Consider the following 18132-nt stretch of genomic DNA (forward strand, 5'->3'; position numbering starts at 1 on the left):
TTGAGATATCTCCTTTTTTGTTTGTTGAAATTTCTGAGATTGTGACACATATCTTAGGCATAGACTTGATGTTTCTTATGGTGCTACTAGGAAGGCCAGTGATTTGAGGGCCTCTTCTCAGACAGCAAAACAGTGGGTCTTCCTCGGTTCCACTCTAGGGCAGTGCCCAAGAGCCCATGTACATTCTGGCTTCCTGTTCCCATTGGGATCCCAGCACAATCCCATTGTCTTTCCAGTGTTCCCTCTGGATGGTGTTTCTGATCATGAAGACACATTAAGAGTTCAAAGATGTTTGATGATCCCAACATTTACCCCTTACCTCTAATAATCCATTTATTAGACCACTGGACCACTACTGATGTGGCTATTTTTATATAATGATATTGATGAATCACAGATACAAATATGAAGTGGTTTTAGGAAAAGGTCTTGTTGGACAAAGGATGCTCACATGTCCACCAATGTGGTAGTGGAGGAACAGATAAAGTATACCTTACACATGGAAAGCCCCACTCTGTATTATTTTCCATTTTGTGGCTCCATATTTCAGTTGTAGCAAGCAGATAAAAAGAATTTAGAACCACAAAGCAGCCATGCTGTTGATCTCTCTGAGTTGTCTTTGTCTCCTACCATCCAGAATGAAATGAGACCCTTATTTGCTGCCTTTCTGCTCCATTCTCCATTCCTCAATATATTTAAGTGACATATGATTAAATGATTGCAAGTATTAACTAATATTTGTCAATTACCAGCTTGTCTCTTCCATATTTTTAAATCTAGCTACCTTGGTCTCCCCTCCTGTTATATACTGTGTTTCTTTTAAGAATAGTTTTCATTCAGTTTCTGCATTCTACTTATAAAATAGTTCTTTTTTTTTTTGGTGCATAAATGTTCATAGCACCTTTATTCACAATAGCAAAAAACTGAAAACAATTCAAGTATTCAGCTGCAGGTGAATGAACAATTTTCTATATTCATGCAGTGGATACTACTCACAAATCAAAAGGAACAGACTATGGAAACATGCAATGAAATGTATGAACCTCAACAACACTCTGCCACACAAAAGAGGCAAGAACCAATGAAGTGTATGGTGTATAATTCCATTTCTGTACAACCAGCATCATACTTAACCTGCAGATGATTTCTGTTCCTATAAGAACTCTGTAAAATTGTCATGAAGGCCACCAATTACCTCCTTGTAATCCAATCCGCAGGCTATGGTTTAATTCCTGTCTTACTTGAGATCTCTACAGCATCCGGCATGGTTGAACACCTCTCTCTTTGAAATGTTCTCCCCCTTTGGCCTTTCCTACACTGCTCTTTCTTCTTCTCCCTCCTACCCAGTTTTCATCTCATAACCTCACCCACAAACACACCTTGAACTACTCCAAAATCCAATCTGGCTCAGATCTCTCTTGATCCCCAGACTACTGGACATGTCCCCATGGCTATTCCCATGCACCTAGAACTTAGACTGTGCTCGTTATTTATCCCCACTTCTGTATTGCTTGTCTCAAGTGATGGAATCGTCAGTCCCCCTTTTAATACGATACCCAGGTGTTGGAAGTCTTAACTTATACTAGTTTTCCCTGGAGTCACAGAACCAGAGAGGGGAAGGAAGAAGTTGAGGTAGTTTTTCTGGATCGGAGATTACAGAGGTGGTATAGCTTTAGCTAAACCACAAGGTCCAAACTACAGAAATAAGAGTTGCTGATGTGAAGGAGTGCCTGATCCCGAGAAGAAAGAAAATCAAGTAATATTGCGTTGAGGACAGGTCATTAAGCAGACAGTCAAGAGGCACAGAGCGGTGGTGGGATCAAGGTGAGGAAGAAAGGAACTGGGTGCAAAGTCTTCAGTAGTGCAGGCGTGCCCCTGAGATGAGTGGCTGACAGCTGTGGAGGTGGAGAGAATGTAGGTCAGCTAGATGGTATGAACCTGCACAGACCAGGAGGGTGGTCTTGAAACACTTTTGTCTTTTGGATTTGTTATGGAGTATGGGGGGTCTAGTTACTCACATAGTTGGCACAGCTTTCTTATTTATGGAAGCAAACAATTAAAGTTGCAGCAACCCCTGTGTGTTTACTCTTTTGGTTTCCTGATGACATCTTACCTGGGAGGTGCACCCTTTGAAGCATGTTGTCTTGCCATCCTATCAGTGTTCTGTGTCTTAGGGAAATTTATTTAAGGAAATAAATCATAAGGGCTCTAAGCAGAAATATCTTTTGAGTACTGAGAATCTAACTTACCTCTGGAATGACTTTTTTCTCTTGTGTTCCAGGGACCAGAGGGCCCTCGGGGTGAAATAGGCCTTCCGGGACCTCAGGGTCCCCCTGGACCCCAAGGACCAAGTGGTCTGTCCATTCAGGGAATGCCTGTGAGTTGTGTGTAGACATTTGGGTGGATTGTATTGTGATCACTTTTTCATGAGTCACAGATGAACTTTTGTCTTCTATACCCTTTATAATGAGCCTCAGTTCCTTCCTACTCCTAAAAATAAAAATTCAGAAATGGAAGTAGTTACTGAGAGTTCATTCATCAGCCAGTTTTGTTGTTATTGTTGTTAAATGATGAGTGTCTTTTACAAATAGATGCCTCCACTCAGAGTAAGCATATCCATAAGCAATTTGTCTATAGAAGAGAATCAGGGCTGTGATATTTTCTTGTTGGATCAAGTCCTTAACAGATGTAATAAAATCTAGAAAGTAACAAATGCTACACAAATTTAGGTTGTTCATTATGTCTTTGTAGTAATCATGGATACAGATTCATCACTTATTTATGATTTTTATCTCAGTGGGCATCAAAGTACAATGCACTTAGTCGAAGTTTTAGATTATAGACAGTGTACTTTATATAGGCACTTTGTAAAAGCTGTTCGTATCACTGAAAGCAAATTTAATGCAACTTGCTGGTTTTCATTAATCTTGCTAGGATCTAGGTTTAAAGAATAAAACCAACTTCTATTAATTAAAATTAATATTTGAAGCCAACAAGCCTTTTAAGCACACGTTTCACAATCTTTCTGGGCATACGTTTGTATCTCCCTAGCTGAGAAGTTTTCTGCTCCAGGGTTATTTTCACATGTTAGAAAGCATTAGCATGCCAGATACGTAATTACTACTACTACTAAGCCTTTGGTAAGGTCTTGCTATGTGCCAGAGTCTATGTTTGCTTCTCCATTTTTATAAATTTCTAGCCAAAATGAAGCCAAAACTCTATAGATATGAACTTTAAAAATCTAAACCATAAATGGTATTGAACTGTCCAATCTCTCCTCCACCTATCTCCAGGATGGGCTTAGCCATAGCAGACTGTATGTTCTGTGTTTGAACTGCTCTGCTGTATAAACGTTCAACTCCATAGGAATGCTTACATACATGGGGTAGTGGATGTGAGAAGTGAAACATGCTGTATTGGATGTTAACATCAAAGCAAGTTAGTGGTAAAAACGTTAGAACAGTCTGTGGAGAAGATGAAGAGACTAAGAACTTACCCTATGTGAACTTAACCCTGTGTAATTTTGGATATTCAGGGAATGCCCGGTGCCAAAGGAGAAAAAGGAGAAACTGGCCTTCCTGGTCCACAGGTATTATTACTGTTATTATTATTATTATTATCGTCATCTGCTAAAAAATGCTCTTAGGTCTAGAGCATTGCAAAGGGGCAAAATAAAGGCTGTCGCTTCTGAAGTCAGCTTTGATTTTAGCAATAGGTGGTTTCTATATTAAAGACTGTTAGCCTGTATTCATTTATGTTAGCCCCCACTGAGCATCATACTGTTGCTCTTGAGGGCAAGGCCGGGGCGGGGGGAGGCATTTCTTTCCCATAAATAACTTCAGGGTTCTTCATTTGCCTTTATGCTATTAGGTGTGTTTGGAGGCCTTACTCTATTTCAGGGAAGCTGGGTGAAAAGGGACTTGATTGCCAATTTCCGTGGCTCTGACTTTTTTTGGTCCTTGCTCTACCTAGGGTATTCCAGGAGGCATTGGTTCACCAGGACGTGATGGCTCTCCAGGCCAGAGGGTAAGGACCTGCCCGAGGTTGTTAGCACAGTAGATTCCTTACCAAGGCATTCTTTTCTATGCAACAAAATCAAACAAGGTTGTTTTTTTTCCCCTTATTATCTCTTCTGTCTATCTATATCCTACTATCCTGTGTCTATTTCCCTATCTTCTATGTCCGTTAGTTTCATCAAAACCTGAGAACTTTTATCAAACCTTTCCAAATGAGCAACACCTTTTTCTGAATGTTCCCATAACCTGAATATAATTTGCACTGAATTGTGTGCATTGGCTTAGCAGATTTTCCCGTTCTTTTCAAATTCTCAAGGCATAAACATAAAAGAAGGATCATATAGGTTCATATGGATCATACAGGTTGAAATTTAAGTACTATGCTATCTACAGTATTTTTTATTTATTTAATAGTTGTCACTTATCTCTTCTTTTAACCTGTTCACATGGACAGCAGTGAAAGAAATTATAAGGATGGTCAGGAGAGGAATGAGTTAACACCCAGTGTTTGTTTAGCCAGCACATTTTCACTGAGCCAGGTTTAAGGTTCTTATCCTCAAAGAGTTTATAGTTCAGTGGAAGAAAATATCACCAAATAAGAAACTGTAATACATGCAATAATGGGGGTATTTGCATAGCCTGATGAGAGTATTTACAAAGAATAGATAACTAAGCCAGACTTGGAGGGTTGGGGAAAGCTTCCTGGGGGAGGCACCATCAGGGCTGAGCCTCAAATGAGAGATAGAAATTAACCAGGTCATGAGGATAGGAAAGCTACTGCAAGCAGAGAACAGCATGCACAAAGGTGTGGTGATGAAGAGAAGGCGGGGCATTTCCAGTATTGCACAGAGCTCAGTGTGGCTGGAGAGTACAGTGTGTGTATGTGTGCGTGTGTATCATGTACGTACACACTCAGATCTGGGCAGATTGTCAAGAAATGAAGCTGTAGGAGTAAACACAAATTCAAGTAAATATTTTATTTTTAGGCTAAGAATTTTGTGCTTTATCAGGAAGGCAATAGGAAGTCATTAAATTTTCAGCAATGGCTAGTCTTTCTTAAATGCTCTCTGATTTAGGATTTGGGTAGCTCCACAAATTCTGTCAAGACTGAATTATATGGAGTGGCAACTACTTGGATCCGATCCAATGAAGGACAACACATTTGGCATGCCCTGGTTATTGTTGGTACAACTTACCCACTGGGTTGGCAAATGACCGGCTGAAAGGCTCACTTCTCTACTCAAACAAGATCCGCCTTTAGCTCAGGATAGTTATACGGCTCAAGAATAAGGAAATTGTTTTTTCTATAGACATGTAGGTGTGGGGCCTTAAATTCCTTCCATGTTCTTTTTTTTTTATTACGTCAAACTTTCATTTGCTTAAAATCTGTTTAGTCTCTGCCCATTAAATGGAACTACTCAGTCTGTAAATCATATCCAAGTAACCGTATCTAAAGGAGGCATTCTCTAAAAGTTAGATTTATATAGGTTTCTTGTGAATGTACAAAGAGTGTCTAGAAGTATTTATATGTTTTGGCAAAGGGCTTAGGCTAAGATCCTGCTCCGTTGCACATCTAGGTTCTTTCGTGATTCCTGAAACTCTGAAAATGGCAATTCTAAAGATTTGGTGCAGGGAATTTACTTGGTTTATCTATGCAGGGAGACGAGTCTTGGCAAAGAACTCCCAAATCAAACGTATCGTATTGGTGTTTGGATCATTTGGTTTGGGAATACTTTCTTTTTTTTTTTTTCTTTTTTTTTTTTTTTTTTTGATTTTTTTTTTCAACGTTTATTTTATTTTTTGGGACAGAGAGAGACAGAGCATGAACGGGGGAGGGGCAGAGAGAGAGGGAGACACAGAATCGGAAACAGGCTCCGGTTCTGAGCCATCAGCCCAGAGCCTGACGCGGGGCTCGAACTCACGGACCGCGAGATCGTGACCTGGCTGAAGTCGGACGCTTAACCGACTGCGCCACCCAGGCGCCCCTGGGAATACTTTCTTTTAAAAATTCACTTTTTTTTCTTTTAAAGCTACTTTTTTTTTCTTTTCATACCAACACAGGCTTTTAATAAAAATTTTGCTATTCCTTCAAACATGTTTTCTTTTAGAGAATGAACAGCCTTAGAGCTGTAATAAAGTGATAAAATATCTACATGTGGATTTTATTGTCCTCCCTCCTTCAATCTGGAGGCAAAACTTTCAGAATGCATCCCATTCCTATTTTGAAAAATTCTTGGATAGAAATGGACTTATTTCTAAGTAATCCGCTTTTCGGGAGGTACTCATTCTTATAGGGTCATGTTTTAAAAATATTACACAAATTCTGTGACAATTGTTTTAGAAAAAGACAATGCTATTTCAGCGTATAATTTGAGGGGGTGCCGTTCACACAGAATAGAATATACTGGTGCCTCCCGGAATTGTGTAACATGGTTGCCCTGCTTGCAGGGGTGGAGGGACTGCCTACATCTTATTTAATAAGATATTACTTGAGCACACATCTTACCTGAGGACATGCTATGTGCCACGTGCTGTGCTCAGCCTAGAGAGGGTTGTCCATTACTGCGACCAAAGGGGAAGGATCCAGAAGAGGAGAGACTTTTAATAGCTAAAGGAGGCAATTCCTAGACCATCCACCTAGAGGTCAGGGAAGGATATGGTGGCGTCAGGGGCATGACACTTACCCTGGGCCGGGAAAACAAATGGGTGTTCCTCAGAGACAGTTGGAGAAGGAAGGACAAGTGGGTGAAAACGGTTACTTAGGTGGCTCTGATGTGTTTAGTCAAATATCTGGGAGCTTAAGGAAAGTGAAACGTCCAAAACGATGAGATAGTTACTTAGCAGCACTGTAAAGGAGGAGGTCCGGAACCAGTGTTCATGGCCATCATGGCAGATCCGGACACAGAGCACCTTCATGAAGTGCCAAGTCTCTGTGGAGCAGCAGCAGTATCTAGGTCTCTGTGGCTCGGCAGTGAGAGAGGGGTGTTGCTGAGAGTACTAAGGACAAAACTTGAGGATTATTCCTGCTCTGCTGTTGGCCATCTTCAAAGGCAAAGCTGCAATCAGAAAAAAATAAAATAAACAGTAACAACCATGGTGTAGAACAGACTGAAAGCAAATGTCAGATGATGAAACTTCCCATTAAAATGCCTGGAAAGCCACTTGCAGAAAACTGCCCAGTTAGAACTCAGGGAGGCAGAGTTATTTTGTCTTTTCTTGTCACTACCCCCTTAAATCGCTTCCTATTACTGTACCTTCATTGCCGATCCTGAGTGAGGAAAGCACATTCGAGACAGAGGAGGAAGCTGCTGGGATAAATCTGTGTGATGATGTCCAGTTTGTGCTTCTACGTCCTTGGAGAGCCTCGGCAGGAAGGGGAGTGAGTGGGATTTGCTCTAAGAGTGGTAGGCTACTCATTACTGCCCATTCGTCTTCCTTTTCAATCTTTGTCTTCTCTTATTGACAGATAAGAACTCCCAGCCCAAAGCTAGCACCAGCACCTTGACTATCGGTTTACAAGCCAGTTAGCACCTCTTCCCTGGGGCCAGTGTCAATGTTGCCTCTTAGTTTAGCTGGAAAGAGGGAAAGGTGAGCAAAAATAAAAAGGAGAAGATTAAACCTCTCCTCTTTAAGCACGGAACATGTTTTCTAATGTTTCTAGCTTATTCTGGCTTTCCCCGTGAGGAATCTTTGACTCTTAGAGGCAACTCACATTCAGCTCTGGGCCTGGGGCCATAAGCAAGTCCAGCAAAAGTTGGACTTCCTCACTGAACAAGTCTCAGCCTCCTGCTGGCAAGTGATGGAGCGCAGTGCAGAACCACAGTTGATTTGATTTTACTTTTTTATTTTATTATTTTTAAATACCTGAATTGTTTTTATGAAGTGTAATGGATGCATCTGGAATTAGGAGCATACTTAGCTCCTAAAGAATAATAAGAAACAACTTGTTTATACAACATGTGGCAAAAATGCAGCTCCATTAGGAATAACACCTTTAAAAACACAGCATAAAGGTGATACATTATTTTAGCATCTAGCAGTCACTCTAATTGTGTTTTCCAATTCTGTCACTGAGGTTGGAAACATATTTTCATAGAATGTTTCCCATATGTACATTTAATCTTTCCATAAAACACTTAGTTGCATAAGAATATAGCTTATTTTTTCTTTATTTTTAATTTACTTTTTTAAAAATTTACATCCAAATTAGCATATAGTGCAACAATGTTTTCAGGAGTAGATTCCTTAGTGCCCCTTACCCATTTAGCCCATCCCCCCTCCCACACCCCCTCCAGTAACCCTCTGTTTGTTCTCCATATTTATGAGTCTCTTCTCTTTTGTCCCCCTCCCTGTTTTTATATTATTTTTGTTTCCCTTCCCTTATGTTCATATGTTTTGTCTCTTGAAGTCCTCATATGAGTGAAGTCAGATGATATTTGTCTTTCTCTGACTAATTTTGCTTAGCAGAATGCCTTCCAGTTCCATCCACGTAGTTGCAAATGGCAAGATTTCATTCTTTTTGATTGCCAAGTAATACTCCATTGTGTGTGTGTGTGTGTGTGTGTGTGTGTGTGTGTGTATGTGTGTATATATATATATATATATATATATATATATATACACCACATCTTCTTTATCCATTCATCCATCGATGGACATTTGGGCTCTTTCCATACTTTGGCTATTGTTGATAGTGCTGCTATAAACATTGGAGTGCATGTGTCCTTTCAAAACAGCCTACCTGTATCCCTTGGATAAATACCTAGTAGTGCAATTGCTGGGTCGTAGGGTACTTCTATTTTTAGTTTTTTGAGGAACCTCCATACTGTTTTCCAGAGTGGCTGCACCAGCTTGCATTCCCACCAGCAGTGCAAAAGAGATCCTCTTTCTCCGCATCCTCACCAACATCGGTTGTTGCCTGAGTTGTTAATGTTAGCCATTCTGACAGGTGCGAGGCAGTATCTCATTGTGGTTTTGATTTGTATTTCCCTGATGATGAATGAAGTTGAGCATTTTTTCTTGTGTCGGTTGGCCATCTGGATGTCTTCTTTGGAGAAGTGTCTATTCATGCCTTTTGCCCATTTCTTCACTGGATTATTTGTTTTTTGGATGTTGAGTTTGATAAGTTCTTTATAGATTTTGGATACTAACCCTTTATCTGATATGTCGTTTGCAAATATCTTCTCCCATTCCATTGGTTGCCTTTTAGTTTTGCTGATTGTTTCCTTCGCTATGCAGAAGCTTTTTATTTTGATGAGGTCCAGGACCACATTTTAAAAGGCAGCTTTGGGGGCGCCTGGGTGGCGCAGTCGGTTAAGCGTCCGACTTCAGCCAGGCCACGATCTCACGGTCCGTGAGTTCGAGCCCCGCGTCAGGTTCTGGGCTGATGGCTCGGAGCCTGGAGACTGTTTCCGATTCTGTGTCTCCCTCTCTCTCTGCCCCTCCCCCGTTCATGCTCTGTCTCTCTCTGTCCCAAAAATAAATAAACGTTGAAAAAAAAAATTAAAAAAAAAAAATAATAAATAAATAAATAAAAGGCAGCTTTGGCTAAGGGAGTAGGTCCCAAATGTTCATACCACAAAAAATAAGTGGTCATTGTGTGATGGGATGGAGGCGGTAGCTGAAGCTATGGAGGCAATCACTGTGCACTATATAAATGCATCAAATCAACAAGTTGACACCTTAGACTTACACAGTGTTATATGTCAATTATATTTCAGTATGGCTGAGAAAAAATTGTGTCTTCAAAAAATTAGAATTTAAGAAAGTAAAAATCAAAGCAACAGTGCACATCCACAGTGGAATGCGTTCAGCTTCATTCTGAGCCATTCCCACCAATAGCATTCAGGTCTCATCTTCCTTTCTCACTGTGTATCCTGCCACTTCCCTCTGGCTCCTTCCTCTTCTTTCCTTGGTGTCTGTGACCTGAGGGCCTTCCTGTGATCTTTGAGCTCCTCTGATGTAGAGTGGGTCTCTCAGCCCCCACCCTGGGCGTCAGGTGATCCTTAGCGAAACTAGAAAGAACAGGCAAGATGTGGTTGATAAATATAAGAAGTGAGAGAAAGAATTTGAAAAGGGAAGAAAGAAAAGAAAACACAACCTCTTTTCCAGTTCGGGGCTCACTTACTTCCAAGAGCATGATCTTTCTGTCAAACACTCCAAATAGAAATAGTAAAAATTATTTTTATTTTCCAGTTCTTAATATGGTTATATAAAAAGTCGGAGAGACAAGAAACAAAAATGACAAGGAGATAGATACTTTATGGCACCTGGTGGATAGTAATTCCTCCATAGTACGGAGGGTATTCATCTTTAAATTCCAAGTGAACTTCATTTGGAATGCGTCCTTTGCCCCAGGTTACTGGTCCTCCCATATCCATGCCATAACCACAGCTTCCCTTTCTCAGCTGGAAAAGATCGAATAGTAGAAAAAAAATCTTCTACACATGAATTCTGCTGAACTTGCGAGGTTATGAGAAGCAGGGCCAGTGGTGAATATTGTAGATTTGGTCTGTTCGCCAGACCTGAGTTTGAACCCCTGCTGTAATGACATTGGGCCAGTTACTTGCTATCTCCAAGCCTCACTTTACTCATCTGTGAAGTGGAAAAAATATTTGACTCCATAGAGTTACTGTGGGAATTGATTCATATAAAGAATTTCTATATAAAAATTTAATTTTAGCTAATATTAGTATTAACTATTTTCAATGTAACCTAATAAGTCAGGACAGTATATTTTATAATGCCTGTGCTTGCCATATCAAGATGCCTTGGAGGATTTTAAAGAACTCTAAAAAGGAGTCTAAAGAAAAAGCAAGTGGTTTGTTGCTGTTGTTTAACTTTCTTGGGTTCCACATTGAAAGTACACTGGGAACGTGCTTCCTTTTGATGTGGCTTTGATGTATATAAAGGCCATTTTTGTGATGAATGTTCCATTTCATCGAAGTGAATTGGATTTAAAATATTATTGACAAATGGAACTTGAGTCAATTATCTGGATTTAATTCCTATCATAAATGCTAAGCAGTGATAAGAGATTTATCCAAGGAACATTTTCTTAAATACAAAGATTCATGACACTATCCCCCTTGAGTATTTTCCTCCTTCAGAAGAAGAAATGTAAAAAGCCATCACAAAGCCAGTGGAGAGGATGATTTGGTTTTCTTTTTTTGTGGGTCTAGATGGGTTTTTATAAAACCCAGGGAAACATTCTCACAGTCAGCCACAGTGATGATAGTACTTGCTGTTAGGACTTGGCAGCTTATCTGAATAAAAATAACGGGAATCACTATTACTAATTATTGACTAAGTGCAGGTGCTTTATGATGTGAGTTCTATAATCCTCAGAAAGCCCACAAATGCTAAGCACTTTTACCCCCATTTTACAGAGGAAGACTCGAGCTTAGAAAATGGAAGTCTTTCAACAATGCCATACAGCTAGTAAGTGTTGGAACCAGGATTATAATCCATCCCTGTGGCTCCAACACTGAGCTCTTTCTTTCTAAACGTTATGTTTAATAAAGGTCATTATGGGATCATGTTCATGTAGGAAAGTCTTGCATTAAGGATATTTAATAAACAGGACTGAAGATACCTCGCCTAGAATTTTGGGGCTGTAAGGACCCAGTTTGGGTTACTTTCTTGGTGAAGTAGAAGTTGATAGTTCACACATAGGAATATGTTTCAATTAGTTTTCACCTTCATTTGGATAGTGGCACATCTGGGACACATTTGAGAACAGTTAGGGGATTTGTTGTATGTTATTCCTGGCTTTACAGATCCTTCTGTTGGAGCACGGGGTGCAGATCATATCTGCCTTGCACTCTGGTTCCAAGGCCATCCTTCGGGGCCAGGCCAGACATTTCATATTCATAGACCAGCAGTTCTACAGCTTAAGGGATCAGGTTGTTGTTTCAAGTTTTGCTTTCTTTTTAAATACACTGATTCCTGGGCTTAGACTTCAAGATTCCAATACACAAGGTCTTGTGTGTGACTTTGGAATCGATAGTTTTAAAAAGCTTAATGATTCTGATAATCAGCTAGGTTTTTAGAAACACTGGATAGTATAGTGGGTTGCTATACTATTACGCCTACTGTATGTCTAAGTAATTTCTTTCATAGAATTTTACTGCTGTTTCAATTCACTGAATTTTTAGGTTACTGAAAATATGTTTATATATGTGTATATATATGTTTATATATGTGTGTATATGTATGTGGAAATTTACATACATTTAAATTTATGTAAATGTAGGGGCACCTGGGTGGCTCAGTTAGTTAAGTGTTCAATTCTTGATTTCGGCTCCGGTCATCATCTCACATCTCATGGGATTGAGCCCCACATTGGGCTCTGTGCTGACAACGTGGAGCCTGCTTGGGATACTTTCACTCCCTCTATCTCTGCCCCTCTCCCCTGCTCACTCGCTCTCTCTTTCAAAATAAATAAACATTAAACAATTCTTAAATTACATATGTAATATATACATATATGACTATAGTAAAAGGTATAGTGTGTATATATATGTAAATATATGCACATGTTTATATATACATTTATACACACATAGATTGTGTGTGTGTGTGTGTGTGTCTGAAAATTCCCCAGTGTGACTCAACGTGGTACCAACACTTAATGACTGATCTAACCTGGGCCAGTATTTACAGAGTCTGTGGCTTTTTGGTGCTTGGCCTCTTAATCTGGTGGTTGGTCTTAATCCTTTGCTGCAAGTAGCAACCTTATTTCCCATGGCTGACTGCCATGCTGGTACATTGGCTGGTGCTCACAGCAGTCCAGAGCCATGCCACAGGGTTGAAATTGTGCAGCAAGAATGTCTTCAAGTTTTTCTCTAGGCCTCACTAGAGAGGTTTGGTTCCTCTAAACAAACCCATCAGATGCCTGTTGCTTAAAGATCCCCACTGTACCTGAGGGTGTAGTGTAAGAGGACCTTAACAATTGGCATGTTCCAGAATCTTAAGGTTAATATTTGTGACTCACCATTTAAGTCTTCAAAAAAGGCATGGGTGGTTTGTATCAGGATTGAGTCACCGGTTCTGAACACTGATAGCTACCTAAACATAAATATTCTAGCTTCTGACTTTAATTTTAGTTACAACACTCTTTGTGGGCACATTGGTTTCATCCTTTAAATTTCATAGACACAGAACTTAGAAACTACAGACTTTTTAAGGCTCCGTAGGAAATTCTTGCCACCTCAATGTGTGTATATATGCTCCAGAACATGGAAAAGAAAACAGCAAAATGGAAATGAATGAATGGCTAATTAAATGTCTATAAAACAGTACACTTTGCCAATTTCAGCCATAAGTAAATTTAGTATTCATTCAAGCATCAGTGATTTTGAAAGCAAATGTTGGGGGAGATTTCCTTTTGCTGACAAATTATAGCCAACCATAACTTAACAGCTTGCTCATAGCCGACTGTTTTCAAAAACAAATTATAAAAATCCTTTCAAGCTTTTATAGCAAAACTTACTTTTAATGTGGGTTGTGGGTGCATATTAATATTTTAAGGTGGGAATCTCAGGAAAAGAAAAATGCCTGGATCTAGTCATGTCATAAAACATCCCTGTTTGTGGGTGGCTGATTTCATGCACTTGAAAAAATATATTTGTCGGCTTCAGTGAATGTCTATATTATGCTTATCACTTAATCTTCTATTCCCTACTCTTCATTCTTCATTGCTTAATTAGGGGCTTCTGCTTTTTCTGGGAGTGCTTAATTCCCAAACATACGTCTTCTCAGATTGGCTACCTAACATGAAATGGAAAACGTATAGACATAGAAATGTTCTGGGAAATGCAAACACATTTTTAGTTGATAAGGGTTGATGGCCATTCATTCAATGAGCTTTGATTTAGGTTAAGCTGAATCCCAAGGCTAGGATTTGCCAATTATTTTGCCTTGTAACATGCGGACATTTTACAGAGTTTTTCTCTTCACCAGGTTTATTGCTCTTATATAGAAAAGGTCCTGCCCTTGCTCCTCACCCTGAGGTGAAGGGATGAGAGGCAGGATCTGAGCCCTGGCTGAATGTTGCCTGGTTTGCAAAGATGAGCCGTAATGTGTTGTCATGGAGGCCCACAAGCAGGGAAACTAATGCAGTGACCCAGTCATCCTGGGTCCCTTGATTCACACGTCTCTCCAGTCAAGCCCTCTCTCCATTCCCTTGCCAGGATTCTGTGTTCTTCCTACATGTTTCCATGGAACTCTTCTCATCCATCATCATAGCACATTGTCATTTTCTTTCAATCATTGACTTTGCTCAAAACTGGAAACTTCTTGGAAAGACTGTGTTGTTCCTCATTAGCTATCCAAATCCTACCAGAAAGCACAGCACAGAGTAGCTCTGCAAATAATTTTCTAATGTGACAAATGTGAGGCTTCCAAGTAAAAAAACATGTTTACTCATGTGATTAAAAAATTAAACTGCAAATCATATTTACATGATGAAAAATGTGAACCTTTTATTTTGTAGGGTTAGGAAGAAAATTTGGGGAAAAATGGGTTGGATGATTCTAAAATGGTATTAATTTTAATATCATCTTAGTTATAACAATATGGAACCAGTGCTTTTTATTTTGGAATCAGAGAAGCCGGTAACCCACGGTAACCTTAAGAATGCTTTTATTCTTGAACCGTCATAACCAAACATGCTCAATTGTTCATGACAATCCTTGAAAGAAGGTGCTAGCGTAAAATGCACTGGAGTGGCCACTGTTAGTGTCCTGATCAGATCCCCCTTTCCTGGCAGGTGTCCTGCATCCTGTAGCTACATCCTGTAGCTGTGGATGTTGACTGCTAATGGTTCAGAATTGTCCCTTCCACAGAGAATTGCCCTGGGAAATGCCACCTTGGTCCCGGTTAATGACTAACTGATAGGAATGAATAAAACCTTACAATAGGTTATATCTGGGCTATAACTCCCACTCCAGCTCTCCTCATGGGATAAGCTGAGGCCAGACTTCAGCGATAGCCAATTCTCATGCCTCTTCCCAGGCCCTCTCCTGCCTCCTTTCCTCCCTAGCAGGTGCCTCCCAAGTACAGTCCCTCTAGATATCAAAGGCATAATATCCAGGTCTGCTTCTAGAAAATTACCCCTAAGATATTCACTGAAATGAAATTTCAGCTTCTGAAAGTCCCTGACTCCTGATGCCTTTCTCCTGCGTTGTGGACAGCTCAGCAGCAAGGGCGATGACACTGGCATTTCCCCCCTGCCCTACACACATTTCCAGACTAATTATGCTTGAGATTAATACTTATTGGGGCGCCTGGGTGGCACAGTCGGTTAAGCGTCCAACTTCAGCCAGGTCATGATCTCGCGTTCCGAGAGTTCGAGCCCCGCGTCGGGCTCTGGGCTGATGGCTCAGAGCCTGGAGCCTGTTTCCGATTCTGTGTCTCCCTCTCTCTCTGCCCCTCCCCCGTTCATGCTCTGTCTCTCTCTGTCCCAAAAATAAATAAACGTTGAAAAAAAAATTTAAAAAAAATACTTATTTAGTCCACACTGTAATCAGAATACTTCTTCCAGCATCCTCAATTCTATTCGAATTCTAACTAACATTTTGTTAGTGCCTAGTTTTGTGCCAGCAATGTGCTAGGAAAATATTAGGAATGGAACAATGAGTAAAACTTAATGTCTATGACACAGAGTAAGCAAACATCTTGTCTAGCATCCTTTTTTCTTTAATATGAAATTTATTGTCAAATTAGTTCCTATACAACACCTAGTGCTCATCCCGACAGGTGCCCTCCTCAGTACCCCTCACCCACCCTCCCCTCCCTCCCACCCCCCATCAACCCTCAGTTTGTTCTCAGTTTTTAGGAGTCTCTTATGTTTTGGCTCTCTCTAGCATCCTCTTTTGATCACACTCAACCATGAGCCCCTCCGCCAAATTTAGCTCCTATGATGTAGGAACATTGCTCTGTCTTCCCTTCCAGATGAGTCACATGTGGGGTCCAGAAATCAGGAGAATTCAGAACTGTTCACAAGAACATCCTTCAGTGCCGCTGTGGAGGACAGAACTGATGTGTCTCTTTTTCAGCTCCTTCCTCATGATTGGGAGGGGGGCGTAAATGTGTTATTTCCTGCAGATCTTCCTTGGAATCATGCAGTTTTCTTTTTTTTTTTTTTTTTTAGGGTTTATTTATTTTTGAGAGAGAGACAGAGTGTGAGCAGGGGAGGGGCAGGAGAGGGAGTTACAGAATCCAAAGCAGGCTCCAGGCTCTGAGCTGTCAGCACAGAGCCCAACACGGGGCTCGAACTCACCAGCTGTGAGATGATGAGCCGAGGTCGGAGGCTTAACCAACTGATCCACCCAGGTGCCCCTGATGCACTTTTCTTTTAAGAAAATATGCCATGGCTTGCCTCCCTCTGTGAATAAACTTGCCCCTGCTTGTTTTGGGGAAGGCCTCCTGCAGCAACACTACGGTGTTAATTGCTGGGCGTTGTGTTGACGGTGTGTCATGTGTGGGTTACACACGGGTCCGTGTTTGCTTCCCGTCCACTGCTGGAAGAGTTTTAAGGCAGGAAGCAAAAAATTTTCTTTTTAAAATGTCATCTTAAATTATCGAATACGTGCCCAGAGTCCATTTTTTTCTTATGTGAACTTCATTGAGAAAATAATACATTTTTTTAAAATTCCTTTTTATTTTTAATTATAAGGTCTCCTAACTTCTCTTGGTCCCACGTTTTCTCACTTACACCATGAGAGGATTGAACTGAAGGAGCTCTTAGGTCCTGTTCATCTCTCACATATTCTGATCTTTTATGCTATATTTAAACAACATGCAAAATAATTTCTTTCAGACTATGTCAGCATTAATTTTTGCTATTTAGTTAACAAATCCCCAAAAGGGTGTGTGTGTGCGTGTGTGTGTGTGTGTGTGTGTGTGTGTGTGTAACTTAATCTGTATCGGGGTCTATTACTGCAGCTTTTTGAATTAATTTTTTTAAGTAAGTTCTAAACCCAACATGGGGCTGGAACTCATGACCCTGAGATCAAGAGCCATGCTTTAGTGACTGAGCCAGCCAGGTGCCCCCTGACTTAATATTTTTGACTGAATGTCTTAAGTGAAAAAACAGAAATAGTAGTAAAAAAACCCACAACTAGTGGCAGGTATATTAGTGTAGGATAACTGATATCACAAACAACCCTAAAATCTCAGTGGTTTAATGCAATAAAATAAAATAAAATAAAATAAAATAAAATAAAATAAAGTCTATTGTTGGCTCACAACCCAATGCTATCAACAAGATAGACAGAGGAGTGGGGAGGTCTAGTCTCTGCTCCATATGGTCATTTAGAAACTCGGGGTCTTTCCATCCTGGGACACTTTAATCTTTAACATGTGCGCTCTGAAGTTGCTACAAAAGGGGAAAAGAGAGTGGAGGATTACCCACAGGAAATTTTCATAAGCCAGAACTGGAACTGGCCCCTTTCCATTGGCCAGAATTCAGCACTGTGGCTCCAACATGATTCCTGGAACCGGAGCCTGGGAATTTAGCCTCACAATGTGCCTGGGCAGAAAAGGAAAATCACAAATATCGGTGAGCTCTAGACTCATCAACCTTATCTAGTTTTCAGAGTTGCCAGTATTTGAGCTTGAGAGCATGACAGGGCCTTGCTGGCCCTCCACTGCTGTTCCTACATACTTATCTTACCCCCTCATCATGCCCCCTTTGGTTCCTTTCTTCCCAGTCACACCCCGTATCCTTTTGTCCAGTCTCATCTTTACTCCTCTATTTGATACCTTGAAGTAGGGAGAGAGAATGGGAATGTGGACAGGAACCCCTAAGATGATTTTCATGGACAAGACAAAGAGGGAAAAAACAGCTCACTGGAAAAGTGGCACAGATTTCAGAAAAGGAATTGGGAGAGGCAACAAGTGAGCCAAGAGAGGTTGATTTGACTTGGGTTGAGTTGGTTTGAGATGGAAATGGATTTTATTCCGAAGAGAGACAAATCTCAAGACAAAAAGTTCACTTCTCCATGTAGAAGAACACGATGTTTTGATTAATATTTTATTAACCTGTTATAAAATTCAGACTGAAGATCCTTTTTCCTGTCTTTAACTGGATTGGAAGGACCGGCATCCACAG

General features: G+C 40.4%; 1 protein-coding gene across 5 annotated transcripts in view; it reads left to right on the plus strand.

Annotated features, from left to right (window-relative positions):
- The window catches only part of COL14A1 (collagen type XIV alpha 1 chain), a 222287-nt gene that overhangs the window by 166511 nt on the left and 37644 nt on the right, over window positions 1-18132 (plus strand). For all 5 annotated transcript variants that reach the window (XM_043601666.1, XM_043601670.1, XM_043601671.1 and 2 more), the window contains exons 38-40: window positions 2282-2377; window positions 3536-3589; window positions 3973-4026. In XM_043601666.1, coding sequence (XP_043457601.1) covers window positions 2282-2377; window positions 3536-3589; window positions 3973-4026 — 204 coding nt within the window. The remainder of the gene's footprint in view (window positions 1-2281; window positions 2378-3535; window positions 3590-3972; window positions 4027-18132) is intronic.

Source organism: Prionailurus bengalensis, chromosome F2 (genome assembly GCF_016509475.1).
Source record: "Prionailurus bengalensis isolate Pbe53 chromosome F2, Fcat_Pben_1.1_paternal_pri, whole genome shotgun sequence".
Lineage (NCBI taxonomy): Eukaryota > Metazoa > Chordata > Mammalia > Carnivora > Felidae > Prionailurus > Prionailurus bengalensis.